We start from the raw sequence: 25,946 nt of genomic DNA on the forward strand, positions 1-25,946 counted from the left end.
ATTGTGTGCTAAGCAAGTCAGGCAAGCTGTCAGTACAGCCTTTTGAAGACATCTGATACTGGTGGCATCTCTAGACCATGCATACGCTTCAGAGATACCCTCTGGCATATGCATGTTGGGTTTGGGTTTTTTTGGTGGTGGTGGTGGTGTTTGTGGTTTTTTTGGTTTTGTTTTTTTAAAGTAATTAAAGCATACAACTACTCTAAAAAGGTTCGTTCGTCAACGTACACATTTCTGCCTCTCCTCCAATCACGGGCTCTATTCAACTGTACTCACTTCCTCCAATTTGTACCACTACTGCCTTTCTTCACATCCGACTCATTATCACAGTTGCATTTTCTGTTCTTCTGTACCATTTTGTCCATTCTCTAGCTGAACTAACAAACTTCTTGCTCCTAACAGTTATCATGCAGCAGAAAGATAACCATCCCTAATGGCCTAATTTCACTGCAGTGCCCTCCTTTGACAACTACGAGAAAGCACCAGGTTTTTAGATGCAATGAGCTGGAGAAAGAACCCATGCTCACTGGCAAATGGCATTTGCCAGACATGAAGAGCTGCAAGGCTTACCCATGTTCAAAGCAGATCAAGTCAGGAGACATTTTTAGTAGGCAGAGCTGTGCGCAAACCCATCTTTTAGAAATTGTACCTTGATCAAATTTGAACTTTTCCCAGAAATGAAAAAAGCACATCTAAACTTGCTGAAATTATTGTTCTTTACTCCAAATTAAGAAAATTTAAGTGATACTTATCACCCAATATTCTCACACACATCAGCTATACAAGGAAGTGGTTCCAGGATCAAAGGCACAACTAAGAGCAAAGAAACACTGAACAGCATAAATATCTCATCCAGAAGATGAGAGCAGCAAAACCAACCATCATTACCATAGTTTTCTAGCATTGCAACAACTCCATATTACTGATAATTCTTAACTATCCATTTTACTACTTTTTTTTTAAAGTCTTCTAACTCCTCTAACAAATTTTAAACAAATACACAATTAAGTTCTTTTAGAAAGGGTAAAAATCAAAATAGCTCAACTAAGAATAGAACTGAATGCCACATGCAAGCCAGGAACTAAAAGTAATCATGGGACTTTATAGGAACATTTAGGTCAGGCATCTTCAACTTGACTCATCACACTGAGCAGCTTAAAACTTCACAGAGACCAGTCAGGGAGTCACTTTGTTCATAAAGATCAAAATGGTATATCACTACTTAACAAGAGCCCAATAAAAGACTTGCTTTTGGGGTGAAAATAGTGCTGTCAACATTTGCTGCCTGAATGTAACAAGCATTTTGTTCTCTTCCTGTTAAAATGCAAATAATCCTAGCATTTTCTTTCAAAAGCAAGGAAAACATTCAAATCTGTTTATTTTCTATACACAGGAGAACAGTAAACTGAAAATCTACTCGTGAATTATTTCCAATGAGTCATTTTCTTCCAAAGTCAAAGTCTACTATTTACCACTTCGGGACCTGTGGGAATGGGAAGGAGGGCTAAATACTATAGCCTCACTTGCTTAACTGAACCTTGCAGTTAATGTACTTGCTGAGAAGCAGAGCTCAGTGTCTTCTCCAGCCATAAGACAAACTCAGTATCTTGAAATCTGAAGTAGACAAAGGTGTCAGCTTAAAGCCGCATGTTTTAAAGCTTCTGGCTATAAAGAAATGTAGTTTTAAAAAAGCAAAATGGCAGAATGCTAGCGATTTCATGGAAAAAAAAAATCAATTCTTTGAAAGCTCTAAGGACAACAAACGGTGCGTAGGTGTGTGTAGAGCAGCATCAGACAACATGCAGGCACCTTAATAAAGGAGACTGTCAACAATACAAGCTGGTTCTTTCTTGGAAGCACTCAAGTAAATAAATGACTCCAGAGAATAAGAGCTTGGGTACTCTTCTCCCTCATTGGCATAACTAAATTAATGAGCAAACAATAACTCATAACTATCAATAATTCACTTGAAAAGTTCAGCAAAATTACTTGCTAAAAATTAAGCCTGATGAAAATAAGGAGGGCAGCCTAAATTCAAGATAAATTAGCTTCCTGGGATTTTGGTAACTGGAAGAAGAGAAAACAAGATGGGGACTAAATATACCCAATATGAGAAATATCCATAACTTCTGTAGTACACAATGCAACACGAATTTCAACTTCTGAGCTGTATGCTAAAAATCAGGATATTTGCAACAGGAAAATGATGTGCTTATATATGCAGAAATCCTTTTTGGAAAAAAAAGATCATTCTTCTCTATGTCATTGAAAGGGAAAAGGTATAAAATCAGTTCTTTATGGTTACATTACAATGCCTTTTGGGTGGTTTTAAAGGTTTCTGCTATACAGAACTATGCCTAGTGTATATAGCTCACATATATAGTGGTATGAACCAAACAGGACTGAAGCCTTGCTGCCTCCTCTTACTTTTTTTTGGCCCTCCCTGATATTTTAGTACAAGAATGACAGGGCAACAGCCCTCATCTTTCTAGTCAGCTCCTGCCAGGCAAAATAACCTCTGTCCCTCTACTCCAATTTTCTATCTTTGAGCATCCTACCTGCTTTTCTGCATCTCAAACCAAGCAGATTATTTCTATTTTATGGCATCTTTCACTTGGTGAAAACTAGAGAAAAAAAAAAATTGCTTTCTCCTTTCCTGGTTTAAAGGAAACTATTTTTTCAGCCTTTTTGTTTATTTTTGGTCTTTGCTGGAGTTTCAAAGGAGATATTTTTAGTTCTTATTTTGGTGAAATTTTTTTCTTTTGGAGGTGCTATGTGGTTTCACACATCAATTATTTGTATTGTGCTGAAAACAGTAAGTGTCAAATGACAGGAAGGACAAAAGAGCTGGCATAAGTTTAACCTATATACTGTGGAGTTTTACTTGGGTACATAGGGCTAGTTAAGGATGCTAACCTGATACCACAGGACACTGAAGCTGGCCTTTCACCTACTTAACAATATATTTCTCATTTGTACCAAGGCGAAGAAATTAATATGTAGTTATACTCTTACCCATCCCTGAATCTTTCTTAGTGCCATCTGATATGATATCCACATGATCGCTGTCTACATCATAACTGAAGAAGTCATTCAAATAAGTCTTCGATCTCTGGCCACCAAACACATATAAGCAGCGATTTTTCTAGAATGGAAAAAAAAAGTTTGTCTTCACAAAGCTCAAGAAAGCATGTGTTGGCCAACTGTGACCATTAACAGAAACATTAATGAATCAGAGAGTAACAGATATGTTACTTGCAAATTTAAAATCATGCCTTAACAATCAGGTCTGCCAGTTTTAATTTGGTAAGTATCTTTTACTGTCATCTCCACAAAGATTTACAGGGAACAATTATGCAGAACAGGGTATTATTCTCAAACTCAATAAAAACTTAAGAATTCTTGATTGGATTCTTGATCTTCTGGATTCTTGAATTTATGACTTCTCGGTTTCAAGAGCTCAACCATTAAGGACTCACAGCTTCTACACCCCAAAAAGCCTCTTACAAATGCAATTTTAAAGACTTTTTTCATGATCTATATGAAATGACAAACCTGGATTCAACAGAGTTTCAGCTCCAGAGTGACTAGGTAGATTTTACAGTTAACTATTGTAGCCCTGCCTGATCAAGCTATAACTTCAGAACATTAAAACAGCAATTCATTTTTCAAGTTTAATATAAAGAATTAACAGCCTCCATGCCTAAAACCTATTAGATCGTAACTTCACTGTTAAAAAAAAAAAAAAAAAAAAAAAAAACAAAAACCAAAAAAAAAAAACCAGGAGCAAAAGACAGACTGTAAGAGAAACCATCCAGGTACCAGCACATTACTAAACTCGGAAGAGGCAAATGGCAAGCAGCAAGCCAAGAATAACAGGTTTATTACTTCTTTCAAGTTTGCCAAGTGGAAAGTCTGTAAGAGGCATTATTTTTCTTTCAAATGGTTGAGAAAACAGCAAAGGACCTAAACTTCCATGACCTGTGCTTACAGAAACCTGTATTCTTATGTTTACCACAGACACACACTTGAAAAATCCTCAGGTAGCTGTGCAGAATTTTGTGTGGCAATGTTTTTCACCAGATTTTAGAGAGCCATTCAAAACAAGAATAAAATTGAAAGCTCTGAAAGCACAGTATTCGCTATAAAAATTCTGATCTTTCATTTGAAAGGGAAAGAGAAATAAACTCAGTAAATTGTTCAAAACTGGCCAGTTTTGAATTGGTGGTATCAGTATACACTTGAATGCCACAATATTAATTTTAATTCTCTTCCCACTCCCAAGTCAGAGTTTAATGTCAGCAAAACTCTACAAACTCCACTTGCGACCACTAAGAAGCTGCCATTTAAATTCAGTGCAGAACTGCCACTGCACCACACCTACCCACGCAAGCATTCCTGCTTGATGCTAATCCCCTCTGTACTGCGCTATTCCACTGAAAACACCTATGTGGAAAGCTAGTCTAGAAGATATATGACACTAACCATCCTCCCTTTACCACTCTCACCCCACAGTTCCCGTGTTCTGCACTTAAGCAAACATGCGGTTGATGAGCACAACTGGAAAGGCAATGGAAGGTGGTTTTTAATACCCAATACTAAATAAAATGCTATACACACCCTGCCCCCCCCCCTTTTCCATCAGGCTCTGGATGCACTGCCCGTAACACCCATCTGTGCCCAGCTGTTAACAGCTGCTCAAGACAACAAGCAGCAGCTGAGCGCTCAGCACAAAGGAATGAGGCCTGTGCATCTCAATACACACCCAGTAAGCCCCTGCACTAGTCAAGTTTACCATTCCAGTAACTACATAGGGTATCTGCTAGACCAGAAACTTCTAAAGTTGCTCTACCAACTTTAAAAGAAAAGCTCTTTAGATCAAATTGAACCATAGCCTTTGGGTCTATTTGCCATTATTCAAATAAAATCAACTAATTAAAATTCACCTTGTTTTTTACTTGAAATTTTATTCAGTTGAAGTCATGAAAGCTCCAAGACTTGAATTAATACCACCTGCACTTACCAAAGAAGCATCAGAATGTCAGTGAATATAAAACCAAGTGAGACAACACACCACTCGGGAGATTAAAGAGCTTCAAACTTGCAAGAAAAATCAAAAACATATGTATTCCTTAAAGTCAGGCATCATAAATCAAAGTATGGTGTGGATACTTACAGAATGGAACAACATACAGTGTCCTATTCGGGACTGGATATCCTCAGGTCCAGCATTACAGGAATCCTCTCTCAAAAGTTTCCATGTCTGACACTGGCAGTCAAAAGCAAACAATCCACTGAACTGCGGTTCACTGGCTCTGCTGTCATCAACGCTGCCATTGCAGGTCAGAATTCTGCCTCCAAAGGTATATATCATGTGTTTTTCAGAATCCATGCACATCTAAGTATGAGAGAAGTAGTTTTAAGCCAGCACATTAAGACTTGAACACTCTAAGATGAAAGATTAAACATCCCTCCTCTGGAAGTAATAGCTAGTAAGTTAAGACAGTACTCTGCACATCTCCTGAACCTCTAGTAAACAGAAAAGAACACGCATGTCTTCACGGTTGACAGGTACTGATCTCAGAATATTAATTAATTTAAAATGTGAGTCTAATTTCAACTTATTATTTAATAAGCAAAAAGAGAAGACTAAAGGTACCCTTCATCACCTAAAAAACTTGCCTCTAGCTGCTCATTTCAGGAAAAAACATTTAGAGTCTTTCACCAGAATTCGTAGCCAATTCTGCCAGAAAGTTAACAGAATATCACCTTTGACAATGGCTATGTAAGGGAAAAATTCAAGATCACAGCTAATTTACTGACCACCACTTAATCAATCCAAAAATCAGCCTGTGATTTGTCACTCAGATTCCATCCCAAGCATTCATTTATTGTTACCCCCATTACTTCAACGTAAAGCAGGGACATAACCTAGACAAGGATTTTTTTATGAGACTGCAGCAGAAATATGTTTATCCCCAAAACATGAATTCAGTTTCTGGCACAGAAGAGCTGCACCGCAGTACAAATCAGACAAAACTCCCTGACTCCAGGTGATGTTTTCAGACACAGTAAAACGCAGAGGGTTACAAAACACCAGGGGGAAAAAAAAACAACCACCAAAACAGACAAGATTACAGTAAGATAGAGATGCTACTCAGCAAAGCCTACACAAAACAGTTCGAGTGCAGCATATTTTTGTGAAGGTTAAACAAAAACCGCTATCACAGTAGGTACTGAGGGAGAGAAGAAGAGCAGCTGCAGATTGATAAAGAATTCAGGGAGGACATTCTTTCCTAAGAGACAGCAGGGAAAAAAAAGAAACCATTTCAGAAGCAGGCAAACAAGGTACCCAGAGTAGCCTTGCCAGCTGACAATTTACTTTTGCCTTTTCCCCAACACCTGGGAGACTGGTATTCGTTATTAATAGAACAGAAAGACTGATTGGCTTTTGTTCTGCAGACAACACGTATCTTTAAATTTCGGTGTCAGCAGAAACACATATTATGCTGGCAAACAACAGCTTTAGTTACAAAACAGCTAGTACCAATAAAAGCAGTTCTTGGGCTGCTTGAAGAATGAGTACTGATGTGCTGTTTCTTGGCCATGCTTTATAAAAATCAATTAAGAACAAAATACCTTTTTCAAGTACACAAAAGCCATTAAACACACAACAGAAGTAAAAAAAAATATTCAGTTTGAACACACGGACAGGTGTGGCTTTTTAAAAGATTAGTAGCCACTCCTCTAAGGTGTTTCAATCTCTACAAAGCAAGCACATTCTACAAATTTTAAAAGATAACCAATTTTGAAAGAATCCTGATCCTGTTGGCCTCATTTCAGCAGCTTGCTTACAGTATTCTTCTGAAGGTACCATACACAGCTTTGCAAGTTGTTCCCCAATGTCCTCTGAGTAACCAGATCCGCAAACCCAGCTCAACGAGACTGATTAAAACCAGATGAACTGTTGCTTTGAGCTTTAATAAAATGTGTCTTACTAAAATGAATTCGTTTACAAAGGTTTTTATGACTCTTCTGACTCAATTTGATTAGAATACCAGTAGTCAGTGGCATTGGACAACAATACTATTAGAATTTAACTGAATGCAGATCACAGCCTTCCTCGTCACTCCTATGTTACCCAGTACAGCACTTCTAAATTGCAGGAGGCTATGATCAAATTGATTCGCAAACATTGAGAACTTGCACTAAGAGTATCGGTGTAGCTGACCTGATGATCAAACACCAGCTTTGGACCTCCATCCGCTGCAGTATCTTCACTTAGTAACATCCATGTGTTTGTGTCAATGTCATAGCGATAGAAGTCACTTTTCAGAGATTTACTGTTCCTCACGGAGGAATCCAGATAGCGTCCCAGCGTGTAGATCTGCCTTCGTTGAATGTCAATGCACATCTTGTGACAAGATCTGGCACTAGGACCACTCTAATAAAGAAAATGACCAGAAAAATAAAGAGAATAATATATTTAATATTGCTCCAGGTAGGAGACTGCACACTCATTAAGGGCAAATAAGTACTATCAGCAACTGGAAAACCTTTGAGAGTCAAGAAGATCCTGACTGTAATCAGACAAATACAGGATCAATATATAAGTATCTATATATCAGGACATTCCATAATTTCTTTGTCCTTTAGAAAGACACCAGCAAAAAGCTTAACACATTTTTTACAATAAACTCATGACTTAAAGCCTTTTTGTAACATTCCTTAGAAAACAGACTGTTTCCTCCAGAAGTGATTCTCAGAGGCGTGTAAAAGCTACTTGATCTTTTAAAATAACAGAAGTTGATGCACATGAGAGGCAAATTAAGATGTCACAGCCTATAAATAACTACATAGGAAGAAGATTAAGAAGTGCTCTATTACAAGAGCCTCTGTTTTATTAATAGGCTGTTTTCTAACAGATCATAACCAGACACTCCCACAAGCAATCATATCCCGTAATGGGTATTTGAAGGTAATAAAAGCACTCCCTGTCCTTCACAAATAGATACGGCCGTTCCAGCCTCCAACTACAAGAAAGTTTCCCACGGTAAGCAAAACTGCCATGAGTTATGGTCTTCAAGAGAAACACAGAGGGCCCCTGTCAAATTATTATGTGCTTATCCATCCAGGAGTGCTCAACTTAAATCATAGAGTAATTTATTCAATGGCATTACAACGATGCTACACATTACTGGGCAGTATCCTTTCTGCTTCCCAAATCTAACTTTGAGAGCCTTCGCACACTCATCTTGAAGCATAAGCGATACTTCTGTACTCCAAAATACTAGAAATCAAGATGTGCGAAGCCTATTTGCAAAAGATCAGACAAAAGAAAAAGTAAAAACTGGCATCACGCTTATAGATAAACTCTATAGTTTATTTGGTCTTCGTTTGCATAATTTTGGCACTTTGTAAATGAGGATGCCAGAACAAGGCTGGCTAGCTAACTTTGAGAGTCTGGAAACCCACATGAAAACTGAAAAGACTTCAAGTGAAAAAAAGGTAAAATGTACAGAAGACTGAAGTATGAAAGAAAAAAAAAAATCTATTAAAATCTGTTGAAAAATAAAGATTATGCCATTAAGCAAATATGTAATATAAATCACCATTTATTAGAAGACTTACTGTTAAAGAAAAGTAGCCATGCCACACCAAATAATCAGCACAATATTTGCTCCAAGTGCTACCAAATACTGCCTTTACAGAAAACAAATCTTCGTAATTGTACCATTTCATGTAAAAAATTATGCTGAAATTATTACTAAACTTAAAGTACACTGATGGAATATATTTCACTAAGTTGGATGAAATATGAAAGGAAACTTCACATTTGTGTAGTCAAAACTTTACTACTCATGTTATAGAATTCAATTTCTTGATTAAAGAACAGTTGCAAGAAACTGTTTACAGTAACTCAAACAACAATCTGAAGAGGTGAACTGAATTGTTCATATTTTGTAAATATGAAGCATTATGTCAGCAATCAGTACAGCTTTGAGGATTAGTTACTTCATGGTAATTAAGATAATTTTCTTTTCTGAAAAAAATACTCATAGCACAAAACACTAGCATAAAATCCTGAAATGCAGCAAAAGTTCATTCATTGCCTTTGGTCACAAGAAGTTGACAGAGAAGGCAGCAACATACTTTATCTTGTTCCTAGAAAATACAAATCAGTATCTTCCAAAGGACCCCGTTCCAAACATAAAGGGCAGTTTCTCTGCATGAAAAGTACCGATTTGAGTATTCACAAAGGTTGCTCCTGATTCACAAGAAAGTAAGCCCCGTAGAGAACATCCATCTCTAGTTATGCAGCTGCAACACTTAAGGATATGCCACTGTTCCCCTGCCAAAGAGCACACAGTTGCCTTGGGACAGCTGCCTCGTAGATGAAGCATTAAGACCCACCTGTGCTTCCTGACTCTCCCCTCTTTGTCAGGTCATTGCAGTTTTTTTAATTGAATGAACCTGCTGATTTAAGTATCTTCCCCCACTCCCTCACCTCTATATGCTCTATGGGCTAAAGTGAATCCTACTAAATTTGCTCAGATAACATCTTTGGCACTTTCAGGAATAAATCTCCAATTTATCGATCTCCAGACCTGCTTTGCCTTGAAGAAAAGCTGCACCTTCAACTGAAATTTGTTTAAGTACAGACGTAAGTCTAAGACACTTAGAACCTACAATACCAGTTTCAAGCCACTGGCATCAATAGCACCGGTACTAGACTGGCTAAGTATACAACAAAAAAATTTCAACTCCTAAGACTATGTTAAAATGAGAAAGAATTCAGGAAAAATATCTTCATTCTTGAGATATGTATTGGTCACATCTCACACAGTAATATCCGCCTTTTTAGAGAGCTACTAAAGGTTTTAAGTTTCACCATTTCATTTTTACAGGCACAGACACATTATCACCTCAAGTTCACTTAAGAACTTTAATTTCACCAGCTTGCAGAGCCTGCCATAGCATGAACTATCTCTTGTAATAAAGAAAACTTCATCCAGTTCGCAATCTTTTCTCAAAGAAAACTGGAGTTATTCCTGCATATCACTTAGAAGATCACATGGAACCTGCCAAAAGCTTCCAATTTAGACTACATGTTTACCAATACGAGTAAATAACTCCATTAAACAGTGGTACACATTGATTTGACATTTGAGGCAGAAGAGGGGAAAGGCCTAAATCTGTCTTCGCTTGAAAGCTACTCAATTTGACCATGGAAGTCCTTGTAATATGTATATACTTCAAAGGGGGACACAAAGTCCATTTAAAAAGACAGATATGGGCAGACACTGAAAATGAATAAAACACTTCAAGGCACATGTGGTTAAGTGAATCAAGAGCCCGTGGGCGGTTGCAAATGTTCATTCAAAGACGTGTACATCATGCGGTTACAATAGCAAGCCTGTTGTTCAGACAAAGAACATGCTGCCACAACTTGTCATGGAGAAAGTGACCCACCAAATTCAAATGGGAAAGTTTGTTGATTCCAGAAGCGTTCAGAGAACTTGACCCCTTATAAGCAACAAGTGAGAAAAATTGACCATGATAGACATGACTCTCTTTAACCTATGGTTGAAGAGATCCAAGTATGGTTAGAGAGCAGGAGAACAACCTTTTGTCCCCTCCTGTCAGGATGCAGGTTGGTTGATGACCCATGAGTTAACATCCCAAGGTGAGTGGATCTTCCTAGAGATCTCTATACCCTTATTTGAATTTGGGCCTTATCACCAAAGATCAACTTCAGACACACAAAAAGTATCTATTGTACTTGCTACTCCTCTAAACCTACTACCTGCCATTCCCAAACATATTTGCAGCTAATAAAGACAGTTCCACCCGCACACTGATAACCACAAAAGATTAAACAAGCCCAAGCCTTCTCAAGCAGAGCAGAAGGCAAATAACAGTTTTGACCAGTTTCCTTTCATCTGCTTTTGTGGTTATCTGAACTCATAACAAATCAATGCAAGACTTCTTGTTAAATACTTGTTCTTTAGATCTAGTTTCATCAAACTGTCTTCAAAGCTGTTCACACGTGGGATCTACGTTTTTGCAGGTGAAGCTTCAAAAACTGATTTACTGATTTAGTAGAGGTATTACTTCCCAAACAGAGTGCATCTTAGTTAAAACAGACTCTAGTAAGTCACGTCCAGCAACAGTGCCCAAACGATCTGAACACACACCAGCTTTGGGGACTCTTTCCAATTCTCATCAGGAAGCTCCTGGCTCACACACTGCAGAAAACACACGTGAAAGAAGCTTGTGACTAAGCTAAGTTCTTATTCAGATGGTAAGCAATGTGTTACGCTGCTTTGGCCAGTCCCTCCGCTTATGCCAAGGCTGCGATGGCAATAGTAAAGCATTAGCATATCACATTTCTAACCTACAGGACACCAAACAATACCAAAGATTACTAAGCATAGGCACTGTTTGGTTTCTGTGGAACTCAGTAAGTGCCCACATGGAGCTAAGACTAGCCTGAACAGAATGGCTCTCTGCCATCCAGCACCAGCGTACAATTAGCACAGCATAACAACAGCTAAAACACATTAAAGAGTGTGTGCCATGGCCCTGTTTTAAAGTGCTACAAAATACCAAGCTTCTATGCCCTACTCTAATATCCTTCCTCAAGCAGGTTTGTCTTGATGCAACTCTTCCAGTTTCTAAAATACAGATAAATGCCCTGATGAGGGTGGGATGACAGGGAAAGGGAGAGATTATGTACAGCTAGGAGTACCTAAGACAGGCTTTCAATCCTTTAAGCGCCCAGGAGCGACCAAGACCAAATAGGATTTTTTGGTTTCGTCAGTGCTACACGAAATTCAATTGTGCAACGCCAAGTGAATACACAGTATACTTTATGAAAAGCCTTCTCAACATGCTAAGCCACTTTATAAAATCTAATTAGAGCTTTCTTCATTTAACTTGCAAATGCTGAAAGCAATTATCCCACTTAAGGACTAACTTACAAAACGTTTTCAAAAAGCAACACAACAGCACCGAGAGACAACACTGCCTCCTTAGAATAATTGATTTGTTCCTATACAGGAGAGAAAGGATTGGGACTCAACTCCTTAGGGTAGGGTCTCCTCAAATAACTATTTATGCCTGAATCAGCATGCATCATCTTAGCAACAGCATCCTGGCATGCTCTGCTAAGGCACAAACATGATAGCTTTCATTTTTTTGTTTTGTTTTTAAATAAATGTCCTACAAACCTGCTTTAATGTGAACAGGACTGCAGGAAGCCAGTTCCACTCCCCATCCCACCCCCAAACAAAAACTGGGGGAGCTTGGCTTCTTTTGGTTATCACAACCTTTTGCAAATAAAGGGTTTTCAGCTGCAAGAAAATCTGTTTTATTCAGACTGATCCAGATGAAAAACCTCAGGAGCAAGCCTGGACCCTGTTCAAGAGTCAGGGAAATAAAAACAAAGAACAGCTGACTAATTCTCCCTTCTTGGTGCTGTAAAAGACTGAATGGAATGTGAACACTGCCTCCAGTATAAAGTTCAAAAATAAGCGTCATGAGGTAAATGCTCTTGTCCTAAAGCAAACTAGGACGAGGACATAAAAAGACACAAACAACCTACTTTGTTTCCAGTGCTGAGATCAGGCTGTCATGCAACAAATAGTCCCTCCTGCCTACACACAACTGCAGAGATTAATTGCTCTCATTTCCCAGTTTCAGAGTATAATTCATTTCCTCCTCCACCCCACCCCACCCCCAAAAAAAGGAATAGTCCTCCACAATCTTGAAAATGAAAGGAAATGCATATTATTCTTAGCATTCATTCAAGTCTATACTCTTTTTAAGATTAGAGCTTGTTAGTGCTTTATCAATGCCAGTCTTCAGCTAATGCATACTCCCAAAATGTTTAATCTAAGCTGTAGCTCAAAATTATTTGCTTTACTCTAGACAAGTACTAAATTCAGCAAGAGAAGAAAACTACAGCCATACACAAAATAAAACACTTTCATCCCATACAAGTTGCTTACAGAAAGCATTTTAAGTTTCTCATAACCTAGGGGTGCCAGAAACGTAACAAGAGTTGAATGTGTTGGTTTTTACAGTAGCATTGGGCATTTGTATTGCCCGTCAGCCCAAAACACAAAGCAAAATGAGCAGAGGCTGATGTATTGCTTTGCTTCTAATGTCCACGCGGTCACCAAACACGTGCCAGGAGCGCCAAGTCACGAGAGGGAACAGGGTCTTGCACATTCAGGCACAAAACCGGAGCATCAGACAGCACTCGTGGCCAGAGCAGCCCAGCACAGGCACACGGCTAGGGCTGTGCACCGTCTATAAGGGTTTCTTAAGCGTGCAAGACCCTCCCATGAACAGCATATCCCAGCTACTTTTTCCTACCCTGTATGATGGCAGAAGTCAGTGCTACACGTGTCATCTGATGTCAAGACTTGACAGCTCTAGCACTAGACTTAAAAACCTTTGAATGCCACGTGGGGTAGATACAGCAAAAGATTAAACTGGGATCTCAAATGTTTCTAGGAGCACAAGATGTGAGTCTAGCTCCACAAAACATATTCTGGATGCTGAATGTACACTCCATTCATTCAATTACTCTGCAAGTTTGCCTGAAGTAAAAGCTTAAAGCAGCATATGAAGCTAACAGTTGCACTAGGTCAGCAGCCACGCATTTCCACTCTAATATTCTTGCTGCTACTTATGCAAGAATACAGATATTCCAACTTACTTTTACAGCTGCTGTACCAGCTATACAGAATATTCTTTGAGAGTATAAAAGTTAAATATGTTCTGCCAATAAATATTTTGGGAAGCCTATTAAATAGATCAGAACCTGGCTAAGAGTCATGATGGTTAGAACTCCCCAGGGTGAATAGTGGAAAGCCATAGGTCTACTCAATTTTTCACACACAAGAGTTAAACGTCTTATGACAAATATTAGATTTAGATATCAAAACGTTTCTGACAAGTATTTGCAAATAATTAACTATTAATAAGTCTAGCCACAGCTAAGACAAGGAAGATATCCTTCGGTCAGGCAGTTGACATAGCATTTGAGCTATAGCTAATCTCCTTACAAGTGCCCTCCTATAGCAATGCAACTAAATAGATTTAGTTGCAAAGTCCTTTCTGGGCATCTGACTCAGACATGATGGAGCAGATTAAAGTCAGAGGCAGCTTTTAGCACACAGTTTTGATTCAGCTCTTTAAGGTGGGAAAACAAAAAAACAGGATGAAGGGGTTTTGGTTTTTTTCTTCCTAAAAGCATACACACACTTGGGATAGTCCTAATTTCTCACTGTTGATACTTAATGGCCTCAAGCTGAGCCTTCCACAAAGAGACTTTTTCTGCTTACACTAGAAGTAAAAAATAAATGGCCCGGTGTTCTATTTTTGAAAAACAGTTCAATGAGCTCATAAGTCAAATGATTAAGCTCAGAGATCATACGACATGATCCTTATGATCGCAGTGGACTGGATTTGATGACCCATGAGGGAACCATCCCTTCCAGACCTACATAAGACTTTACTCAGACTGTTTGCTCCATCCTTCAGGGATCAGTGCAGGTTCATCACAGCACAGACGAGCACAGACTCAGTGCAGCACATGAGCATTGCTATGAAAACGAAGAGATGCTTAATGTTCTGTTCCCATGATATTGCCTGTTAAAAATTAGTCTCTCAGCAGGCCTGCTTGCAGAAACAACTAATTCCAGAGTATTTTCATAAAGGAATGAACTATCACATGATCTATTGGCTTCTGATGAACCCTGATTAACACATCTCTGAAGAAATAAAGTGTGCCCTATGAATTCACTCACAAACTTTCCAAAGCACTGATATTCTGCTTTTGACAGCTGTGTTGCATGAGTTTACCTACAGTGCAGAAACAACTTTGGCAACCGATGCCTGCTTTACTGCCAGTGCAGCGGAGCCACATGCCTGGGTCATTTCTGAGCTATGTGCTCTTACTTGGCTTGCTCTCACACCAAGGTACCATCGAGGCCTTCCAGCAATGCGTAACACTTGTGGATCTCATGTTGCAGTAAACCAAGGCATCCTATGACGAAGAGAATTTCTAGGCAAGCGAGTGGAATAGTGGAAAGGGGAAAAAAAACTCACAGAGCTTCAAGCATGCAAACAGTGTGAAATAATTCTTTCATTTACGTGAAGCAGGTTGCAGGAACGCATACGAAGGTCTTGTCTAGGCTTTAGTTTACAAAAATAAGTCACCCAGCCTACATGATTCAGCTTACAAACGCAAACAAGAGAAGCACTGAAGTAATACCCTAGTACAAGACAACCTTGAGGCAAAAGGACAGCAATACTGTGCTATTTCTAACAAAAGGCACAATTTACCTGCAAACTGATTGCTACTCACACTGATACTACAGGAATAAAAACGTAGCTTCTTAAATTCTAACAAGTAAATTGTTGCTTTGGTACACATCAACTGCTCAGCTTTGCTTTCAGTAACACTGATGAAATATAACAGATGACCCACCACAGAACCAGAGCTTTCACCAGCTCTGAGAGATGGGCCCTCAGGACAACATCCCTCGTGTGCCGAATTTAACTAACCCCATTAACAATCGCAGGATGTTGAATGAGGTCATTTTTGCATGCATCATAAGTTCACACTGTCCTCTCATTACCAGTAACAATGGCTAGCGAAGATCCAGCCAAGAGAGATTTTTCCATAGATGCTAACTATTCGGCTTAGCTACAGTCACACTTGCAGACCAACAGGCTAGCAGGCTGAAAAAAACTAGTAATTTATGGACTGTTTAGCCACAAAGATGAGGATGCAGCAAGGCTAGAATTTTTGAAGGGTTTTTTTTTTCTAACTAATTGTCCTTGAAAAGCTGGTGATAAACAAACATGAAATTACAAGTCTAAATACTTTGACAGCCACAGGCTCTCAGATGTTTCTGAGAAAGCAAAGACAGTCTTAAACAGATGACAAAGGAGTAGTTTGTACCCAGAGGTGTTAGAAAGTCATAAAAGTGGCTGTATAATTTTTCCCCTCAGGCTAACCCCATGGCTATGAGATTGCCATCTCAGGTATACAGATACTAAGTACAGTTTAATGCAGGCTTCCTCTGTTAGCTATTACAGCAACATCGCAAGAGAAAAAACACAGAAATATATCAGAACAGAATATGTTTGGCATTGAAAAAAACAGAACTGTGGAGACTGCCATGCCTTCTTTTGAACTATTGATAGATAAGGAAGGATGTAGATTGTGAATTTTTTGTTTATATCACCTTTCAGCTATTCTCAGAACATAATTTAGTTATCCAGCTGCAGGAATCGCACCAGTTACCACTGGAAGTACAGCACACAGGTAGTCTCTACTGTGTCACAGCCTCAGAAACAAGGCATCTTCAACTTCACAATAATCCACACAGGAAAATCAGCCAAGAAACAGTGCAAGTATTTGCACTGGAGGTCTGTGAAGCACCGTGCATATATTAAGAAGACTAAGTATAATGCATGGCAGCAAGCATATGTGGACAAGCTTATAAAGACAGAGCACTGAAAACAAAGCATGCATGGGGCAATGCAAGGACTAGAACCCAACAGTTCCTGAATCTAAGTATCAATAAAGTCTCCATCACATACAAGCCCTGGAAAATTCATGGACTAAGTCTTATTAAGCATACTAAGTTCTTTCAGGTCTGAGAACTCAACATATCAATGCACTATCCATTCTGCCAGTATATGCTCTTGAGACAGTCTAGAAAGCTTAAGACCTAATTACCTCCAAAACCCGGTGGCAGAAATACATCATTAGCAGCAAGGTCCACAAAAACTTACTACATTTTCAAGCATGTAATTATCCAGACAATTTAGCTAAGAATTTGTCTATGATACTACTTGAGAATGCTTCCCCTATGTTACCGTATTGGGATAACCAATATTTCTTCAGGGATTTCTGTATTTGTACAGCTTGAGGAAAGTTAATGTAACAGAAGTCTTTCACAGTCTAGCTGAAATAAGAGACTACTCTACTTCCAAGGCAAAGTTGATCGGTGTGTGAAGCCACTTTCACCTTGCTGGCAAAAGAATAAGCTTTCCTCCCATCTTCTACCCCCACATACTCTCCTGTTTCTTTAAAATCCTTCTTCCCCATCCATTCAGTGGGAAATGCAGGGTTCCAGCGATTCCAGCTGGCTCGCCTTACAGGTGTGTATTTCTGTATCTTTAAAACCCAAAAGGATATAAATCAGCATTCCTTATAACAATATCCATCACATCACTAAATCCTTACCTGAAAATTCTGTAATACTTTAAGCAGTTGAATAACATGTCATCTTCCCCAAGATGCATTCACAGCCACCCTAGCGTGTCTCTGTATACTGCCTCATCTGCAATTTACAGGGAACTGGATGATGCAATAACTTCCTAATAAAGTCATTTAAGTAAAATAAAGCTGCATTCCAGATCAGAGATCAGAGCAGTAAACTCATCATAAGCTAGAGTTGAAGTGGTGATTTTTATCAGAACAGAAACACCACAAACCAACTATGCATGATGCATTACTTATAGGTGTAAAAGTAGTTTACAAGCTGCACCCTTTGCAACTGAAGGCTTTATGATGGTTTGGAAATCCACGTATAATCTGAAGACTGGCACACACAAGCTCCAGGACTGCCAAAGTTTTGCCCGCTTCAGAACACTGTGCATAATGCATTTATTTAAGTACTCCCTTCTCTACAAGACTGACTTCAACATCAATGTGTGGAGGAAAGGGACTTCCACACATTGAAACATCTGGTGTTAGGAATAACTAAAGTTTGGCTGGTTTTCTGCACTTTTTTATGCTGGAAGCAAGAACTACAGGCACCTAGTGACGGAACTGAATAACTTAACACCCAGAGCTGTTTTAAAATATGGATGATCTTTTCTTTAAAAAAAATTTCAAAGTTAAAAAAGACAAATAAACAAGGGTTAAAAGGACAAAGCTCCTTAGGCACACAAGGTAGCACAAGCAAATAAGAAGTTACCTTTAAAAGCTGAAGATCTTTTCCAAAAAGTTTACTTTAAAAAAAAAAAAAAAATAATCTCAAGGTACTCTTCCCTCAACAGGGTCTTTTTGTTTTAGGCTGCCTATGTGGAAATCACTGGAGAAGTCAGTCAGGCATATCGGAAAGCCTAACATTTTGGAGAAAGCACAGTGGCTAGAACACTTTAAAACTATTATGCTACTAAGCAGGGAGGAAAATAAAACATTAGCATGCAATATTTAGGAGCGGCCTAGAATACTTCTCATTTGGTTCACTTCAGCTTCTGCATTCTTTGTCCCTACTTTTGTAGGCTTTTACACTATTTAGGAAGCTGGCTCAGAGGTGTATCTGCAGTATCCAAGTTTCTATTGCAGGCTTTTGGGGACAGCTGCTTTCTCCCTATGTGCTTTTGTGGCACCAGGCATCTTGTACAACTGAGCATCTGTATAACTGGAAATACTGAGAAGTAGGACATGGCAGAGTCAGTATATTAGATCAAGTCCATAAACATCACAGTATTTGAAACAAAACAACCCCTCAAGTTACTTAAAGTGTCTTCCAAAGTGTATCACCATCCGTGGGAAGAAGTCAATATTTGAGATTAGTTCAGTTCCTACACTTAAAACAGCATAGGGTAAAAGCTTTACATAGATAAGCTTACATATTTCTGCATCACACCAGGAAAAAAAAAAGAAAAAAAACCAAACCCAAACATCAGTCATAAGTGTCACAAACGCTTACAAATACATAAAATGCTTGTGGGGTAATACGATGTTGGAAGCTTTGGGTAAATTCATCCATGTCAACAAACGTAAAAAAAAGCATGCAGACACCATAGAAAATTTAAATCAAAATACAGTAGCAGATGAAATTCACCCTGGCTCTCACTATTATGAGATCTTTCTACACTTGTCAGCTTTCACTTTCAGTATCCAGGAAAAGCACTTGGTGTTAGCAGCAAACTGTCACCTAACAATACACCGATTTTCTATATCATTTTGAACCTACTGAACAGTAGGCACTTGTTGACCTACGCTTTCCTTCATTGTGAAAAGCAATTTATCCTCTCAACCAGTTAACCCATGACAAAGACCTTCACTTGTACCTTTGGCAAGAAACACTTAAAAAGTTTTTGAGAAACACAGCATCAACTAAACCTAACCTGTTTACACAATTTCCACGACCTTCACAGAGCTGATCTGTGAGCAGGATTTTCCTCTAAAAAAGCCAGAATGAGGATGAGTCAACATACCATATTTACAAATATGCACCACAGAAGCTACCAAGTTGTGTAGTAACACACTGTTTGAAGGGAGATCCTGTAACTCTTCTCATGTCTCTAGGAAATACTGAATCAAGGCACAGGAATACTAGTGACATACCAAATATGCCAACTATCACGATTCTTTATTCTCCTTTATCAAATCTCCAGAGGCATCAACATCCCTCAGCATTTTGATCCTATTTAAAAATCCACATAATATCAATTTATATCAAGCGAAGTCTTTCCTACAGTTCACTTAAACTGTCCTCCTGTACTGAATTTCACTAAACTGGCCTTCAAAAGAGAAAGTTGCTGCTTGGAAACCAGAAATATTAGACATCAAAACACACACATTAAGTTTCTCTATTAATTGACACTGGCCTAGGATCAAAATGCCCAAGGAATGACAAGGTTTGTTTTTTCAAAACTATTTATTCCCAAACAGTGGAGAGGTCTACCGATCTACAACCACTAATAAACCCCTGGAAACAATGGCATTTGTCAGAACATTCCACTTTGTTCAGGGTAAAAACCCTTAAGGCTCTTAGACTAAACATGTTTTGACTATGCCTCATGCTAACTGATTTGTAGAGCTGTTGCATGTTTGAGCACTCCGAGGGGAGACACAAGGACCGAAGTTGTGGGTACAGTTGAGGGGTCATGAGCTGCTCCATAGTGCATCTCCTTGGAAAGATGCAGGCTTGGAGGAGGATGATTTGACAAGGACTGCAGGAGCCTTGCCAGATCCATACACTGAAGGGATGGTAAGGAAGTTCTAATTCAGGTCTGATTGTCTATCAGCAGCTGTGGTACGTACGCTGGAAGTTCAGCCCAACACTGCAAGCAGGTCCTGTAGACCCCCCCTTTTTAAGACTGTAAGTGATCAGCTACTCCAGCAGTGCTGTGAGCATTTTTTCCTGACGTAAAAAGGACTACGGAAAATTAGCTTTGGTAGTCTAACTGTTAAAAATCACAAATGCAACTTCAGGTGACAAAGAGACATTTTTCCAGCTCACTGGCAAATTTTGAAAAACAGCAGCAGCAGAGTTTACTGAAAAGGTCACGCTGCATTGCAACAGAAGCTACCAGTACCTTTATCCCAAAAGCGTTACTGTGTGTTACCCCTACAATAACACTGGGTAAGATGCAACTTTTATCACATTCTATTCTTATTCAAGCTTAATTATTGAGTGGCTAATTTAACCACTGTCACCGATTAATTAAAACAAAAGAGCTAGAAGCAGAACCAGGACAAAACAACACAAAACCAAGACTAAGTCCTACTGGAATCTACTCTGAATATTTTTTAAAATTCCATGTCAACAGACATTTCCTTTTAGCAAATTGTTTGTGAACAGTGGATGTCCCTATTAGAGAAACATCTGGAATCTTTGTTTTTTAATTTACTTCTCAACATTTGGGACTGACCTTTTCATTTCTAAATCAGGTTTTATCCAGATTGCTTTAGGAAAAAAAAAAAAGCAAAACAAAACAAAACAAAACCCAAACCACTGCTGGTTTGCAAGTACAGAAGCCGCCAGTTCACCGTACCTCCGTAAGTCACCAAAACCCTGAACTATGCCTCGGCAGGCCTTCTTCTGAACTCCTCTGCGGCCTATATCCATGCAGTCTTTCTAGAACTCCATTTCTAAAGCCACACACATTTCTTCGCACTTTTCTCTATTAAGTACATCTCTTCTTCAAAATTCCCCATACATTCATCTCATTCTCAATTTTTCTTTTAAATTCCCCTATCTTGCATCCTCTCAGCCCAAGACCCTTCTCAACTTCCATTTGAATTTCCTGACCTTCCATTGCACCCTGTTATTTTTTTACCTCCAAAACCCCTTTATAGCCACTTTATCGTATCAACTCACAACTCTTCTACTGTGTCTCCTCTGCAGCCCTCCTTTGCACATCCTTTCTTTCTCCCATCCCAGCGTTACCCGGCTAGCGTCAGGCACGAGGAACTTGAAGAGAAAACATACGCTGCTTCTGGCACCACGGATGCCTTGCATCCCAGCCAGGCCTCCCAAGCTTTACAGAAGCTCAACTGGATGCGGCAGGATCCCAGCAAGAAAGGAAATTAATCCCTTAAACACCAGAACTACGCACACTCCTTTGTGCAGGAAGAAAACACGGTAACCCCTTTTTGACAGGAAGGCCCTATTTCACTGCATCCTGAGCTAGACAAACGTACACACTACGCAGCTACAAAGCCAGAAGAAAAGTGAAAGAAGAGACAATTAAAATTGTTGTGCCTTCTTTTCTATCGCTGCTCTTCACTTTCCCAACCTCCTTATAAAGGGAGGCAAAGGAAAGGAAGGTCTAGCTGTTTACCATACAGTCAGTAAAAGAGATGAGTCCCAATTTCCCCTTGGTGTTATGTCACACACATCCCTCCTTATCTTAAGGAGGTTACCTATTGGTAGACAGCGAGAAAAATAGTAAAGCCCATGGTTCAAGACAAACAGAAGCAACACAAGCCCAGCCTTGCAGGACTGGACACTGAAAGACTATCCAGCTTCAGCATCGTATCAGTAAACAAATGAATAGCCATGAACAGTGATGAAAGGACTAACAGTAAAGAAACCACAACTTACAGTAAGAATAAACAACTTATAAGGATACAAAATGTAAGGAAAATTTTACTTTTATACATCTCTATTATGATAGAAACCAGAAAATCATGTTCAGTTTTGTTATTGCCCATTTCGTAAAGGATGTTAGAAACAGTAAATGCATGACACACACAAAGATTTGAAGGCTACGGGAAGTGCCTTACTGTGAGATTTTTTTCAGCTCAGGCTATTTGTCCTACTTGATTACAACCTCTAAACACCTTTGCCAGGAAAAAAAGGCAATATTAAAGTGTTATTTAATCTGGTATGGAAGCTCACAAAACTGGCTATAACAAGAAAGTGGAAAAATACAAATGGGAAATAAGACATTTTTATACTTTTTTCAAACAGTTGAGGAAATCAACACCTAAATTTGTAAAAAAAGTGGTGGAATCTCAAACTTTCATACCTTCAAGAAAAGGCTGCATGAATTTCCTTAAGTTATGCTCTGACAAACAAGTAACAAACTCAAAACACAATAACCACATGGAACTTTAACCTTACACAGTATACAGTAGAACGAATTACACAAGCCAAAGGTCTTGGACTTTTTTTTGTTACGTCCTATAACCCAAGCTACATTCATTTCAAAGGTTTCATACGTCAAATAGTGAGCAAAAGAAGCCAAGGAAAACGGCTCAAATGAATACCACAAAAGCTCTCGGGATTGTGTGGCCTCTGGCAGTTACCCCTCTCCTCTAGATTTCTGTCTGTTAGTTGTCCATTTCTACTCATTTTTGACAGAAACTAAAGAAATAAACAATTTGTTTCTGAAGCTCAATACCAGCATCAGGCTTAAAATGTTTGTTAGCAAGTCTAGTTGTTAAGTCCTATCAAATTATTTCACTCGTGTTCTACTCACTGAACTGATTTTTGGCCAATCTGCTCTTGAGAAATAAACCTTTCCCCTACAGTAATCTTAACACTTCAGATCCACATCCATCTCACATTTTCCCAATGTAAGCATTTCAAAAGTCTTCAGAAATTGAAGGTCCGAATTTTGTGGCTCTCACTGCACACTACACATCAATACAAACACTTCAGAAGCATGGCATTTTTGCGTGCAACAATTCCTGTATTATTAACAATATGGATGTTTGCAGAACTTGCCTCTTTCTCAGTATCCCTGGATATGCAGGTCCACTGGTTTTCCTTCACACTGTATGCCCAGAAGTCAGCCAGATCCTGAGTTCCATCCCAGCCGCCAAACAAATAAACAGTTTCTATTAAAAAAAGGAGTAACATGTTAATTCTATGTTAAAAAGAGAATGCCTTTAAACAGGCTAATACCTACGGAACACCTGTGACAAACAACCCGAAGAGAAATTGAAACTGATTCTTACTTAAAGCACTGCTCCTCTTTAAATGGCACCAGTCACCAAAACAAAGAACTGTGGTGTGATTTGGTTAAGTAATGGAAGTTTTTAGGATTGATAGACAGCCAATTCTCAAGGAGTCATTTTCTATTTCTACATTTACATAAGAGGCAATCAAATCCACAGCCTTCTGACTAAAAATCAAGACAGACAAATGAATAATATTTAACATTTTAGACACTGTGCATTTTAGTCTACCAACGACATCTCAGCTTGTACCCTGTTTGGTGCAAGATCGATATATCAGAAAGACTTCTGAGATAGCAGCAGCAAAGCTCTTCTGTTTAGTCCATCTCTGAGAAAGAAAAATTTACTTCCAACTATGAAATCCTCTTCAAGGGGAATACCTTGCACAAAGTAACTTACCTGATGTCACAAAAGCAAGTAAGTAGAAGAGTTACAGATTTAAGTCAGTGTTTCAGGCCTATCTTCAGAGCCTGTCACCTTAAACCCACAACCGCGCCGTGCACAGCAAGTTCGAAGCCTTCTCAGACTCACTGATAAAACCAGATGAAGCCTCTGAACATGGGAAGCATTTAAGGAAGAAGTCTCTGTTCTGATATGAAGAGATAACTAACCATTATAGAAACATCACTATCTAGTCTCAAATGCTAAAAATACTTCATTTTTAGACTGCATTAAAAACACAACACAAAGCCAAGTCAAAGAAGAACAAGCCACTGAAGACTTGCACAGCTTTGAAAAACTCTTTTAAAATCCACAAACCAGTTCTATTATAGAGGTAATGGCCACTTTTTAATCCAAAACCAATTAGAGAGCAGAGTTAGAAGTGCGATTATAAAATAGGAATAGTCCCTGACCCTTACCTACCATCAGGATAGTGGTCATCACCATGGAAAGGTTACCCTGGTTCATTAACTTTAATTACCCTTCCTACTGGACTCAGGGCTCCCAGTGTTCCCTGCAAAGAGCAGGTCCCTTTGTGCGCATAAATTCTCACAGCTCACAAAACCCACATTACCACAACAGCTTCATTGATAGCCGAGAAAAATAAAAGATTTGGCACCAGCTAAGTATCCTATTGGGGCCTTGCCAAAACGTCATGCCTGCCTGTAAAGGCTTTGTTGTCTCAGATGAAATTTAATAGCAAACCTGAATGACTCTGATGAAAACTCAGATTTTGAAAGTTACCTAAATCGAGCTGACAGAATTAAATGGCATGTAAGCACTGAAAGAGGAGTACAATCATACAGCTAGTGCAAACTGTGAGCATCTTCGGAGTCCAAGAGTGACAGTGATAACAGAAGTACACATGAACAGTGTGCCAAATTTATGTTTCATCTTGATGTAAAACTGTAGCTCAGATGAAGGAAAGGCTCCATCACTATCTAGACTCAGAATGACTATCAATTTTAGTCTTATGACTTAGTACAGAACTATATACATATTTTTATAGGAAGTTTCTGTATTTTTAAAGGAACATTTCTTAATGCATAAATGCATCTGTTGCTGGTAATGCCAAGAAAATAATTTTTCATAGTTCTTCCAAAGTTTGCAATTGTTCTCCCATGATATAAGGAAAAATTAGATTTTTGGTGATTTGGGTTTGGTTTTTTTTGTTGTTTTGGTTTTCGGGTTTTTTTCTTTACTTTTTTTTGTTTCTTTGGTTTTGTTTGTTTGGGTTTTAAAGAAAAGTCAAACTTCACTCTGTTCCCCAACCAGTATCACATCTTTTGCTCTACTTGTCAATTCAGATTTTGTGGGGAGGGTTATTTTTTCACCCTGCATGCACAGATCCAACCAGGACAGACCCAGGATGCATGCCCAGCACTCCCAGGCATTGCGACGTAAACAACATATCAGCAAATACTCAAACAAGAGGCAGACACAGGGAAGAGACCACAAACTTCCAGGCAGCAGGAGCAGGAGAGCTTGAAGGGAGCACAGCAGTCTCACATCAATATAACTATTTCTACTTAGTAGCACTAGGGAACTCAACATGCAAGCAGGGCATCTTGCTCTGGCAGAGAGAAGGATTCTTCCTTTGTATCCGAGCAGTATGTAACACAGCAATATTGATGCAGCTTTATGAAAGCAAGCCTCTATTCTGCTTTAGGGACAGAGCAGAAGAATTTTCAAACCTACCTGCAAGGCAACAAGAAAAACATGAAAGCGGCTATATTTACCCAAAGCTTTTACCAGCTACATTTTGGAAGTCAAATTTCTCCTTCAGCATCTTAACCTTATCTCCTCTACATTTATTTTTTAATACAAATCCAACACTTTGAATTAAGTACGTTCTCTGAATATTTCTAAACTGCTTGCTCAGTCAAAATTGTTTCTATAATGTCTGAATTCTCTTCTTCCCTTACGCTCTGGAAAACTAGAAGGTGCCAAAGCACTCGTCAAATTATTAGAGAACGTACGTTCCCAAAAATTAACATATTTCCTGTTAACCTCTCCTTAAGTTCTATTTTTCAGAAGAGTATGCAAAGCAGCCTCCTCCAATCCCTGTTAAATACCAGGGGTAGTTTCAGTCTAGGTTCACATATGTTCTCCAAGTCAGCTTTTCTAGCTTCTCTTAACTGCATCCTCCCCGTGTAGTGAAATCTTTGGTGGGATTCAGGTACAGCAGGTCTTTCTCATCCGATCAGAATGTTACAGGGCAAATTGCTAAAGCCAGGCTGATAAAAGATGCTTGGTATGCCTGAGC

General features: G+C 38.9%; 1 protein-coding gene across 6 annotated transcripts in view; it reads right to left on the reverse strand.

The window, feature by feature from the left end:
* Nucleotides 1-25,946, reverse strand: part of MKLN1 (muskelin 1) — a 97,204-nt gene that overhangs the window by 22,658 nt on the left and 48,600 nt on the right. For all 6 annotated transcript variants that reach the window (XM_030015514.2, XM_041123759.1, XM_030015516.2 and 3 more), the window contains 4 exons: nt 23,007-23,119; nt 7,232-7,444; nt 5,177-5,398; nt 3,016-3,145 (listed from right to left, as the gene is read on the reverse strand). In XM_030015514.2, the coding sequence (XP_029871374.1) occupies nt 3,016-3,145; nt 5,177-5,398; nt 7,232-7,444; nt 23,007-23,119 (678 nt within the window). The remainder of the gene's footprint in view (nt 1-3,015; nt 3,146-5,176; nt 5,399-7,231; nt 7,445-23,006; nt 23,120-25,946) is intronic.

The sequence above is a fragment of the Aquila chrysaetos genome, chromosome 5 (genome assembly GCF_900496995.4).
Source record: "Aquila chrysaetos chrysaetos chromosome 5, bAquChr1.4, whole genome shotgun sequence".
Taxonomy (NCBI): Eukaryota; Metazoa; Chordata; class Aves; order Accipitriformes; family Accipitridae; genus Aquila; species Aquila chrysaetos.